The sequence below is a fragment of the Stegostoma tigrinum genome, chromosome 6 (assembly GCF_030684315.1).
Source record: "Stegostoma tigrinum isolate sSteTig4 chromosome 6, sSteTig4.hap1, whole genome shotgun sequence".
NCBI classification, from domain to species: domain Eukaryota; kingdom Metazoa; phylum Chordata; class Chondrichthyes; order Orectolobiformes; family Stegostomatidae; genus Stegostoma; species Stegostoma tigrinum.
In genome coordinates, this window is record NC_081359.1 from 67,779,736 (window position 1) to 67,792,802 (window position 13,067).

Genomic DNA, 13,067 nt, shown 5'->3' on the forward strand with positions numbered 1-13,067 from the left:
ACTGAGCGGAGGTGATTGTGTTCATTTGCAACTGTCACAAAGGAAATTTTAATCAATGCAGTTTATCTGGCTAACGTATGGTGCTATCTTCACTTGCTAGAAATGATTTGGGCAATGGTTGTTCCTTCATTTAAATGTTTCAGGACTGGTAAAGGAAATACTAATTTATGCATAATAATTTAACTTTGCCTTTTTAATACCTCATTTAGAGGGAGAGTAAAACTTACAAACTCAGCAATGTTGGGCTCGAATGTTGGTAGACAAAAGGAAAGCCAGAGAATCACTGAGATTGAAGGGGAGCAGAATGGTTGCAGGGTTTTGTCAAATGTCCCCAACGTAACTGTGGGTTTCTCACAGAAATTGTTACTTTCAAAGACAAGTGTGAAGCTGGACGAACACAGCAGGCCAGGCAGCATCAAAAGAGCAGGAAACCTGACGTTTCGGGTCTGCACCCTTCTTCAGAAGATTTTTCTGTTTTTTTTTCTGTTAGGATTCTGTCTGTCTACTGTAAGAGTTACAGAAGGGGATCAAGACTCTCCAGGCGAACAGGGAGAACTCCTGGGCTGGTGTAATGTCCATAATGAAAAGCTAAGATTTCCAGCAAAAAAAGAAACATTAATAAATGATGTAAGTCGTTTTAAATAATGTAATCCCTCCCAAATGGATGGAAGCAACAGTCAGATGCAACTATTGGGTTCTCATATCGCTATCTTGAATTATGCTACTGAAAATGTAACAGAGCTTTACAGAACCATGTGTTTATGGAAACATAACTTGTTTTTTTTCTATACTTAAAGCAAAACTGGTAAAAATTTACACTGATTACTTGTAAACAAAGATCTTTCAATTGGTGATTCTGTCAAACGGGAATTAAATTGTTTTAAAAAAGATATGCAGAGTTACACAAAAAAGATGGGGTGTAGCACCAGGTGAATTTTTTATTCAGAGAACAAGTGCAGTCATGACTAGACCAATAGCTTTCTCCTGTGCTGTAATAATTCTGTCATACTGTGTCAGTTTGCTATGAACCATCAGAATGAACTGCACACACCCAAAATTCTATTACCTGCATTCTGAACAGAAGAACAAGAAGCAAGAATAGACCACCCAGCCCTTTGAGACTGCTCTGCCATTCAATAGCATCATGGGTGATCCAATATTAATGTTAACTGTGTATTCCTGCATATCCCTAATAAAATTTCATCCCTTTGTCCATCAAGAATCTAACTACGCCTGCCTGAAAAATATTAAAAAAAACTTCTGCATCTGCTGCCTTTTGAGGAAGGGAACTCCAAAGACTCTCAACATTCTGAGAGAAACATAAACAGAAATTGCTAGAGAAACTCAGGATGTCTGGCAACAACAGTGGAAAGAAAGCAAATTCAGTTTTTCAGAACCAGAACTTCATGACCTTTTTATCTGACGAAGAGTTACTGGACTCAGTATGTTAACTCTCCTTTCTCTTCACAGATGCTGCCAGACCTGCTGTGTTTCTCCAGCATTTTTTTTTTGTTTTAGATCTTCAGCATCACTCTTTAAACTGTGCTTTTCCAATTTTTTTTCTTATTCTTGAAACTATTCAGAATGGTGCTGAATCGTGACAACTGTGGAAAAGCTTTTCACTGTATTTAACTGTTTTTCTCACTGTAAAATATTCATAACACGAAAAAAATTATTCCTTCATTATTTTACTTAATTCTGAGGGAATTTATCCCCTTATCTGTGTGGGATATGAATGTCCCTTCAGTTTTATACTATGATTCCCTCGTTGTAAGATTCTCCCATAAGAGGAAACATCCTTTTCACATCCAAATGGTCAAGAACCTTCATTTCAAGTCACCTTTGAATTTTATAAACTCAATAAAAGCTTAGTCTTTATTTCCTTTCCTCATAAGGTAACCTGTTCATTTCAGATATAATTCGAGCAAATGTCCATGAACAATTTCCATTGCATTAACATCTTTTTGTAGGTACAATGGAATAAACTGTACACATATGGTCTCACCAACATCCTGAATAACTGAAGTATAACCACCTTACTCTTGCATCCAATTCCCTTCACAATACAACATAACATTCCGTTGGTTTTCCTGATGACTTGCTGCACCTGCATAGTAATCTCCTGTGATTCATGCACTAACCCTTTCACAGGACACGTAGATTTCTCTGTATCTCAGAATATTGCAGCCTCTCACTATTTAGATAATGTGCTTCTTTTCTATTTTTTTTTCTGACAAAATGGACAATTTCACGTTTTCACATTATACTTCATTTTCCAAATCTTTGCCACTTACTTAACCTATATATATCCTTTTGTGGTCTCCTTATGGCCTCTTTACAACTCACTTTTTACCTATCTTTGTGTCATCAGCAAATTTAGCTACCATCCCTTTGGTACCTTCATCCAAATCATTTACATAACTGTCAAGAGTTGAGGCCTCAGCAGCAACCCTGTGACAAACCACACACAATCCTGCTGATGGAAAAAGACCCAATTATTCTTGCTAAATGGTTGCTTGTCCATCATCCCTTTCTGTCTTCATCAAAGCTAAAATCTTTCTTCTCATTTATAAATCTCTGTGTGGATTCACCCAGTTTTACATCACTGATTCTGAGTGAAAAGAAGACAGCGCAAAACTCAATAAAGTGTATGATGTGTGTGTGTGCTCATGCTGGAAGTGTACTACCAACATTTTTTAAAGTGTGCTTTATAGTTGATGTGAAACCTAATGACTGTTCTAAGCCCTGATCACCATAAGGCTACAACATTTCTTTCACACATGCAAAGCAGTTCTGAACACTCCAAATGGAAAGGTAAGGTTAGAGCTTTTCATGAGCTGAACATGGAGTCAGGAGGAGCAGAAATTTTCCAGCCAAGTTCAAATTATAACCATAGACAGTAACAGCTACCATGGATCTTCAAAACTGCTCACTTCCCTGTCTCAGCTGGCTGTTATCTCAGCCAGCTTAGCACTATCCCAACAACATCGATTGATCAATTTTCTCTGGTCATGCTGTCATCCTCATTATGCAAGTGTTGGATCTACTACTCCAGTATTTCATTCACCTGGACTAAAATCTATTTCAACCCAAGTGCTTTTCTTCCAAAAGGTACCTGCTCCCAGGTCTAGCTGCCTTTCTTGGTATAGAACTCCTGAGTGGTGATCACAAAGCAGTTCACAGCCTGGTATATCTGGAATGGTTGGTTGTGGGAAACATTTCAGTGACACAAAACAAGCATAAAGGCTCAAAAAAAGACATTTTTGAAAATGTACAATAAATGCAAGCTTTTCCTTTATCCTAATAGCGTTGTCTGGCAAAGCTTCTACTAATTATGGATAATGAGGTGACCTAATAGAAGTTTATAATGAGAGGTACAGATAGAGTTTATGACAGGTGTCTTTTCCCTAAGATGGGAAATTTCAAGACGAGGGGGCACATTTTTAAGGTGAGAGGAGAAAGATTTAAAAAAGACATGAGGCAATTTTTTTATACAGAGGGTAGTCTGTGTGTGGAAGGAACTTCCTGAGGGTACAATTACAACATTTAAAAGGCATTTGCATGAATACATGAATATGAAAAGTTTGGAGGGATATGGGCCAGGAGCAGGCAGGTGAGTCCATTTTAGTTTGGAATGATGGTTGGCCTCGACAGGTTGGACGGAAGGGTCTGTTTCTGTGCTCTATGACTCTATAACTGTGGATTGGCCAGGAAGCAGTATAACAAATAAAGTTGAAAATTTTAGTTTATTTTATAACAAAAAATAATCCTCTACAATTCCCTTTCTCAAGCAATCTTTACATTCCATCAAGACAAAGAGCACATCATAATTCTAATCATAATAATACATACAAAAAAAAATCAAAGTAAGCTGTTTGAAATGCTATATATATATTTAAAAGTAAGTTGTATTGAAGTATAAGAACTGCACTTTAGGAAATTGTGTTCTTATTACACAAGAGCAACATCAATATCCCAGGACCCTGCAGAATTTTTCTAAAGGCTATTTATCCTTGCAGTACTGAAAGAATATTGTAGCACAGCAAATTACTAAACAATCCATAGGAAACCAAAAATGTCTAATCTTAAGAAAAAATAAATATCATCTTAAGAAAATCACTTTTTTTTTCCTTATTTCTTAAATTCTAAATCTGAAGGTGGCTGAAAATCTCAAAAAAGGTGCTTTGGGATATGAATTTGAAAGATAATATTGCATTAATTTATAAGGTGCAGAGAGCTTTATACGTACATGATCTTAAGCAGGCAGTAAGCTGGCATGTGAACTCCTCCTGTGCAACTGACTCCATTAACCAACTAATTTGTAATTATGGTGCTCAAATTGAACAAAATTCTTCATCATTAATTCTAAAAGCCTTTCATAATTCTAACTGGTACAGTAAAAGTTCAATATGTTTCAAAACCAGTTATTTCAGAGTCTTTCAATTTTACAGGATTTTCAAATATGATAGTCTATTGAAGACTGTCACTGCCAGAAAGAAATATCCTTTTTATAAAAAAAAACATTGCTTAGCTTCTCCACATAGTATGTCTCAAAGGCAATTGGCACTAACAATGGCAAGTGATTTTTGTTGTGAGCACAAAATGGCATAACCACTCCCTATTGTATACTGCAATCATTAAAATGGATGTAAGTACTGACCATAGACATATAAAGTAGCCAAAGTAATTGTCGTCTTCTCTTAGACTAAGATTTGAGTTGAACAGGTGAGACACAAAGACTTGGTGCCTTTAATTGACAATCATTGATTTGGATACCCAGGACTTGAAGACTACTGTAATTATAAACGACAATAGAAAATATCAGACCAATTGTATTTTCTTACAATGGAATGAAACTGAATGATTTCAATTTAAAACATTTCACTTCAAGCATTGTTTCATATAGTTATTAGCCACATCAGAATCTAATCTGTTCAGCTGATTTGCATTCACTCTTTCAACTGATGAATATTGTTCTTATTTTAAAAAAGCTGGAAGATCAAAGTATGTCTTTCAATCAGGCCTCTTTGAACCATGGTACATTGTTAGTACTGTAATGAAACCATCCTTCATTTAAAGCTTTACCTTTTAAGATGATGATTGTGGAGGTTAATCATCATGTGTAACACTACGTATTACAAAATGAAACAAAAATAATGTAACAAACAATAACAAAGGATTAGTTTCTTTGGCCAAAAATAAACGAAAAACGTGCATTATATTTCGGTTGACTTGCAAAGGATTGGAAGAAAAGCACTTAAATATCATTTACATGTTCAGTGATAAAAGTAATTGAAAGAGATCCAAGCATTAACAAACATTGCCTGAGAAACATTTTAACTCTAAGTAGACTTACAATAGTGCTTTGCTTAAAGCAGTTTCACATTTAATCTGAAATAGTTGTTAAAATGTGAAACGTTCAAGGTGCTTCTGAAAATAGAAAAGCCATATCTGTGGTTAACTTCCTTCTTCAACGTTGAATAATAACTGTCTTCAAAAACATTGCTTTATGATTGACATGCTCTCAGACTTCAATCCAATAAACTGATTGAGATGATATTCTGAACATTAGAAAAAAAAGTTGAAGATTGTCTTTGCATAAAATCTGGTTGAATTAAAAAAACCCAATTTTATAATGTTTTGACTACAATAAGCAAGGCATTATGATGAAAGTCTGGCTGACACAATGCTAGTTAAAGAATATATTCAAGCGCAGCAGTTAATTACTTTCTGTAATGTTGGAAAACAGCATCTGCCAGCGATTATCTGTACACAAATGCAATTTTGTTAAAAATAAAGGTCCTTAACAGCCTTTATCAGCAATCCAGTTCTTAATTTATCGGGGTGGCCTGGAACTGCAGATGCAGTCACAGCGTTCATGATGTTCCAATTGGATGTTGACAAGGCCCATGTTCTTGTTCCTGCCCCTCCTGCGTGGTTGACCCGGCTCAGGAATAAATCTCAACACCTGAAACAAAATCATATGGACTTTCAGCAAATGCATGCTTGATTACAATAAAATCTTTATGTGGAATATTGATCCTTGCAGTGAAAGATCATAAAGGTAAATACATGTACAAACATACATATGAACATACAAAATCAAAAATAAGGTAATATTCTATTCAAGGCCGATCTGACTTCTCAATCTTCCCTTCTATCTCCTTGCTTGTTAAGAATGCGGTTTTCTCCAGCTTAAAAATATTCTGATACTGCTTCCACTGCCTTTTCAGGAGAAAGTGTTCCAAAGACTTTCAACAATGATAGAAAAAAGCATCCTCATCCCTGTGCAGAATGGGCGACTTTATATTTTTAAACACTGACCCTAATTACCAATCCTCCTGCAAGGGGAAAATCCTTTCCACAACTACCCTGTTACGATCCTTCAGATTCTCATTCTGTCAAGTCACCTCTTGTACTTCTAAACTCTGGTGGTTACAAGTTTGTCCTGTCCTGTCCTTTCTTCATGAGATAACACATTCCTGGTATTAGTCTAGCAAAGCCTGTCTAAATTGCTTCTTATGCACTTGCATTCTTCCATAAGTAAGATGACCAGCAATAGAAACAGTAGCACAGATGTGGGTCTCACTGGTTCCATGTATGTCTTAAGTACAACCTCCCCTCACTTAAAAAAAAACTACCCTTGCAATAAATGTTAAATGTCTATTAATTTCCCTAATAACTTGCTAAACCTGCATACTAGCCTGTTATGATTCATGCAGCGAGACCCTCAGGTCCCTTTGACTCTCAGAGTTTAGGAATCCTTCAGCGTTTAGATAATATGCTTCTTCTAATTCTTTCTGCCAAAATGGGCAATTCAAAAACTCCCACATTATACTCCATTTGCTAGATCATTGTCCACTCGCTTTATACATGCTTTGGTAGCTTCCTCATGAAATTGTTACAACTTACTTTCCCAGTTATCTGTGAGTCATCAGCAAATTTAACAACAATGCCTTTGGTTCCCTTCATATCAAGGGGAACTGGTCTGAATGCTCGAAAAGAGTGTGCAAAGGGAAACACAGAAAACAACTCAAGAGCAGAGTCTGAACTGGGAGCTTTGTCCTGCAGTTGGCTCTTAGTTCAGATACAGGACAAAAACTAATTGGTGAATACTTGTATGTTTCTGTACTATTTTAATTGTAATGAATAGTTACTAAAGTTATGCAGTGGCAGATCAGCTCAGCCAAATTGAGTGGACATTTTGAGGTATAAATGAAGTCTCAGCTGAACATATCAAAAAGAAATATCATGGGCTGCACAAGGCTGAAGACTGGGCCTGGGAAATTGAGCGATAGCTCAAGTCACAGTTTTGCATCCATAAGGCAGAGGATAAGAAGGATAGCACTTTTAGGGGAGTGGTCACATCACAGGTTAGAAGTATAAAGGCATGAGGGAATGTGGCTATAGTGGGCTGAATGGAGTGGTATGACTTGGCATGGAGTTTGTGAGATGCAGTGGATTGGGTAGAGGGCATTGGGCAACATGGATAAGGCTCGGGGAGTTTTTGGGGTGTTAGAATGTGTGGAGGTTGGGGGTACAGAGCCTTAGTGTTATTGTGATAAATGGGATGAATTTTCAAAGCACCGAGATGGGCCTTTTGAACAGCCCAGCTCAGCACTCAGTCCTCCGAACTTGACTGGCCTGACTCACAACATACACCTTTACCTGCTGTAGTGACAATTAGTGCTCTGAAGCCACATTTTCCTGAGGCAGGTGTGCAAAGTTGGGAATATGCCTCCCAATATCCAGCTTGCAGATGGCTATCCAGCCCTATGTGTCATCAGTGACCCTTCCTTTTTATTGCAAAAAATATACTTTATTCATAAAGAAATCATCTTTAAGCACATACAAAAAGGTTATCATTCTGTTCTGTACAATTTTTATGAGGAAAAAGAAACCCAAACGACACACTGGAATTTTATATCCCTTCGAGCTTTTGTGAAGTTGCAAATAAGACCAGCAAATTTAGCTCATGCAGGAAGAAAATATTTGCACTTTGAGGCAACAAGGCAGTCTGACAACTGAATGGAACTCTGTTTTACTTTGGCAGAAAGACCTTAGACAGCGGTCTTTCCCCACTACAACTTGGTGGCAGCTGCTCTAAGCTTCAGTGCATCCCTCAGTACACAGTCCTGAATGTTGGAATGTGCCAGTCTGCAATGCACAGTCCAGGTCAACTCTTTACACTAGAAGACCAACACGTTTTTTGCTTACAAAAGAGTATCTTTCACCAAGTTGATGGTCTTTCAGGCGCAATCAATGTTTGCGTTGGTGTGTTTCCTGGGGAACAGACCGTAGAGCACAGTCCTGTGTCATAGAGCTGCTCAGGATGAACCTTGACAAAAACCACTGGATTTCTCTCCAGATCTTTGCGAAGGTACAGTCTTGAAGGAGATGTGTGACAGTGGCCCCCATACCCCACAACCACTTTGAGGGCAGTGTGCAGTTGCACAGAGAGTCTGGGCATGCACAAAGGATCTAATGGGTAATGCCCTTCTTGTTACCAGCCAAGCAACGTCTTGGTGCTTGTTGAAATGTTCTGGAAATGAGTCATTCTGCCAAATGACTTTGACAGTCTGCTCAGGGATTAACCTTCTCCTTTTCCTGCAAGATCTTGAGGACATTATGTGTTGACCAATGCCTGGTGGATTCGTGGTCAAAGGTGTTTTTCATTGAAAATTCTTCCTTGAGGGACAGGTGGTACAGAAAGGTCAGACTAGTTGGAGTGTTCTGCAGTAATGAGGCCAGAGCCATCCCTCGTAACACTGGGGACAGGTAGAACCTCAGTATGTAGTGACACTAGGTGTTTGCGTACCAAGGGTCTACGCACAGCATAATACAGCTGCACATAAAGGAAGCTCAGCTAATGAGGTTGAAGAGTTCTGCTCCCACTCCAGAACACTCAGTAGGAGGAACTGCCACTCCATGCAGGATTGTGGGAGTACACTGCACAGTCAGAGGAGCTACTATTCAGATAAAATGTTAAAATAAATCAGAATTTGCTCGCTCAGATGGATGCAGAAGTTCTATTTTGAAGAATAGTGGAGTGCTCCCCAGAATCCTGGCAAACGGGTATCCCTGAAAGGAAAAATTATTGGGACGACTTTTCACATTGCTGTTTGTGGGTACTTGCTGCATGTAAATTGACTGTCATGTTTCCTGCATTACAGAAGTGACATGGAGGTCAAAAGTACAAAATTGTGCCATGTAAAGCACCATAATCCTGAGGTTTTGAAAGGTACCTTTATTTTTAATCAGTTATAAATATTGATTTGCATGTACCTGCTCCCAGGAGCTGGGAGAGGTGGTGAAATCGCGGGGAGCTGGGTAGGATCAGTTTATCAATTTTGTCCCACTGTGGGGGAGTTTTACCAACGGCAGGACTGAAATCGAATAGGCTGCTCATCTGAACGAAATGGGGAAATGGACAGCTAAGTTAAACACGCAAAAAACCCTTTGGATCGACTTTCCCAACATTTGAAGGGGCTACCAGATCAATATTGATAGCCTTTCTGTGCCTCCATTTCAGTATCTAGTTATTTATCCAATATTCCATACCCTATCTGGAAGTCCAATGTTTAAAATGAGTTGACTTTGTGTGAATAAAGAAAATTACAAATATCAGTCCTAAATTTGCTTTTCAGATATTTATAACTTTTTTCCCTTGATCTTATTACATAATTTAAATAACATATTACATACTGTATAAATAAAGATTTGCTTTTGCTACACCCTTAAACATCTTGTGCATGCTTAAGACTGGTCAACACAACCTACATCCCCATTGAAATTTCCAAATGTAACTGCTTCTCATCTTTCTGTAAGCGGAAAATATGTATCACAACAATAAACTGGAGCATCTAATTAATGCCCATTGGCATTATTTCAGAGTTATAGAATCATTGAGATCCATAGCACAGAAAAGGCCCTTTGGCACATGCCCCACTGCTTTGTTACAGATATATCTAAAAGTATCTACTCCCAGTTCACTCTGGCCAAATTACATCTTATCTTATTAAAATCAGCTTTCCCTAGTGTTGAACTTTGATTTCAGGCCCATTCTTGGTCTTTTCCATTACAATCTTGAATCTAATGAAGTTATGATCACTGTCCCCAAAATGTTTCCCCACTGATACTTCAACCACTTGCCCAGCTTCAATGTCTCAACCACCCCTCTCTTGTAGGGCTTTCTATGTACTGGCTTAAATAGCTCTCCTGTATGCATAAGAGTTCATCTTTTTCTAAACCTTTCACACTACCATTATTTTATGGTGGGGAATTGAAATTTCCTACCGTCACTACACCATTGCTTTTACGTGTCTCTGAAAATTGGCGACATATCTACACTTCTGTTTCTCCCAGACTGGTGGGGGTTCCTAGTACACTCACAGTATTGCAATTGCTCCTGTTTGGTTTTTAAGTTTTACCCATCTAGCTTCACTTGATGGGCCTTCTAAGATATCATCCCTCCTTACTGCTATAATTGATTCTTTGATCAATATTGGGACACCTGGTCCTCTTTAACATCCTTCCCTGTCTTGCCTAAATACTCTGTATCGTGGAATATTGAGCTGCCAGTCCTGCCGCTCTCAACAATATCTCAGTGACAGCAATTAAATCATACCCCTACATTTTAATTTGTGCTCTCAGTTTATCTGCCTTTGTCGTCAGACTCCTTACATTAAAATATACACTATCCAACCTTGCCAAACAACTCTATGCTTTTAATGGCCTACAATTTCCATGCCTTCTTAAATCACTTGCTGTCACTTCTAATTCTGGCTATTTATCTCCCTCTGCTAAATATTCTCTCAGGATGCCACCTCCTGCCACATTAGTTTACAGCCTTGCCAACAGCACTAGCAAACCTCCTCACAAGGATTGTCGTCCCATTCTAGTTCAGGTGTAACCTATCCATCTTGTACAGGTCCCACTGCTCCCAACAATGGTCCCAATGCCCAGACATCTATCACCCGCCCTCCTATTCAGCACATATTCATCTGGACAAAACTCAAATTTCTATATTCACCAGCATATGTCAACAGAAATAACCTGGAGATTACTATCTTTCAGAGGTCCTTTTTAAAAAAATCTACTTCCTAGTTCCCTAAATTCTGTGGTGTTCTCTGCAAATCCTGCTGTATGTTTGGTGACAATGGTAAATATCACAAAGAAATTGAAGTATTGCCTATTCACATTATACGCCTCAGATTTCAACATATTTTCTGGCAAAATGACAGCAGGAGACTTGGGAACCCATGTGGAAATCTACCTGTAGTGAATAGATAGTGTAAATCTCAGAAGGCCTGAGAGCGCAAGGTCGATACCAGTGTGATCAGGTGCACATAAATAAATACATACAAAGAGTCTGAAGGTCAAGGCTCTGTAGGAAAGGATAATATTTACATCCATGGCAACTTATTCTGAAATGCAGTTTTCATGTTTAAAAAAGGGCTAGTCAGAGGCTCAGACACAAATTCTCAAAGTGACATGTGTGCTATTTTACACTGAGACACAATATATGAATGAAAAAGAGCTGCCGACAAAAGTTTATCCTAACCATGGAGCCGGTGTTGATTCAATCCTAAGTCGTCTGTTACTGAACTAACATGACACTTAATGTAGATTATAAAGTGCAGCTGAAGCCAAACTATTACATAATTACTTGGGAAGATTTCAGTAGTCTTGCAAATTCAGTTATAATTAAGAAAAGGTCACTTAAAGACACTGCCTTCTCAAAAACATGTCACCAATGTATTAATTATTGTTTAGGCAGTTTCACAGATCTGTTTATAATACAAATGATGCATGAAATACAATAGCCTAGTTCTGATGAAGGGTCACACTCTGCTTCTCTTGCCACAAATGCCACCAGACCTGCTGAAATTCTGCAACACTTTCTGTTTTTGTATCCAACAACTTAGAGTTTTTCACTTCGCAATGTGGCACTTTTGAATCTCCTTTCATATGTGTAGAATGTGACTGTCCTGGCTGAGTAATGCATGATTAATACAGTGCTGTTTTATTTAACGTAAAACTTAAACAAAGTTGAATATATACAAACATGTAAAGGCCTTAATTAGAGAAGTAGAGCTAGAAGACATAGCTGCTGAAAATAAACTTAATAAACAAAACTCAAATAACAATATGATTCATGCCATTTGGGGAATGCACAAATAAGAACACGAAGTGCTTATAAATAGTGCATTTGTTTACCCAGTTGGACAATTTGAAAACATTCCACATTACACATAGTTACAGAAGAATTTCAAGAACTTCAAACAAATGCGAGTGGATGGCTTTATGGATGCAAGTTGAGTTATGGTCAATTTAAGTCAATAAACATGTTTACTAAATCTTACTGATGTTCAAGTATAACGATGGCTTTGGAATTGTGCAAAAATGTTCCTTCTTCAACTTCTTTGAGGGTTGCTAATGGCCAAAGAAATTCACATTGGTGGACACAATACAGTTATCATTAGAAAAGCTTGTTTGGGTGACTTTGTATGGTAATCAGACAGCATTTATTAAGTGTGGACTTAACTTGTGAATGCATATTGTGTGTGTTACACAGGTATTTATGTTGCTAACGAATATGTACTGGGACACAGAGTTACGTAAACCAAGTGCAAGGGTACTAAATAGAGAGCTAATTCTTTTTCAGCACTTTTAAAGGTATGAGGTGTTGTATTTTAACACAGATTTCAACACCAGTAACCCTATATCTGAAAAGATACCTTGTAAAATGAGAGAAACAGAGTTATTTGTCAACTTTCTCCTCTTGCCTCAATGTTTCAATGTAAGCATGCAGTGCATGACCTAACTATTACAATACAATAAGGATTAAGATTAAAAACCGAGAAAACTGCAGATGCTGTAAATCAGGAACAAAAACAGAAGTTGCAGGAAAAGCTCAGCGGGTCTGTCAGTGTCTGTGAAGAAGAAGATCAGAGTTATCATTTTGGGCCTGACGATCCTTCCTCAAAAAGTTTAAGATTACTTGTTAAAGATCAGTGCTACAGAGGAACTGAAACACCAGAAATTACATTAATGGAATGTTTCAG

General features: G+C 37.9%; 1 protein-coding gene across 2 annotated transcripts in view; it reads right to left on the reverse strand.

The window, feature by feature from the left end:
• Nucleotides 1-3,727: 3,727 nt before the first annotated feature.
• The window catches only part of pdgfd (platelet derived growth factor d), a 165,724-nt gene continuing 156,384 nt past the window's right edge, over nucleotides 3,728-13,067 (reverse strand). For both annotated transcript variants that reach the window (XM_048533534.2, XM_048533533.2), the window contains exon 7: nucleotides 3,728-5,968. In XM_048533534.2, coding sequence (XP_048389491.1) covers nucleotides 5,837-5,968 — 132 coding nt within the window. In that variant the 3' untranslated portion in view covers nucleotides 3,728-5,836. The remainder of the gene's footprint in view (nucleotides 5,969-13,067) is intronic.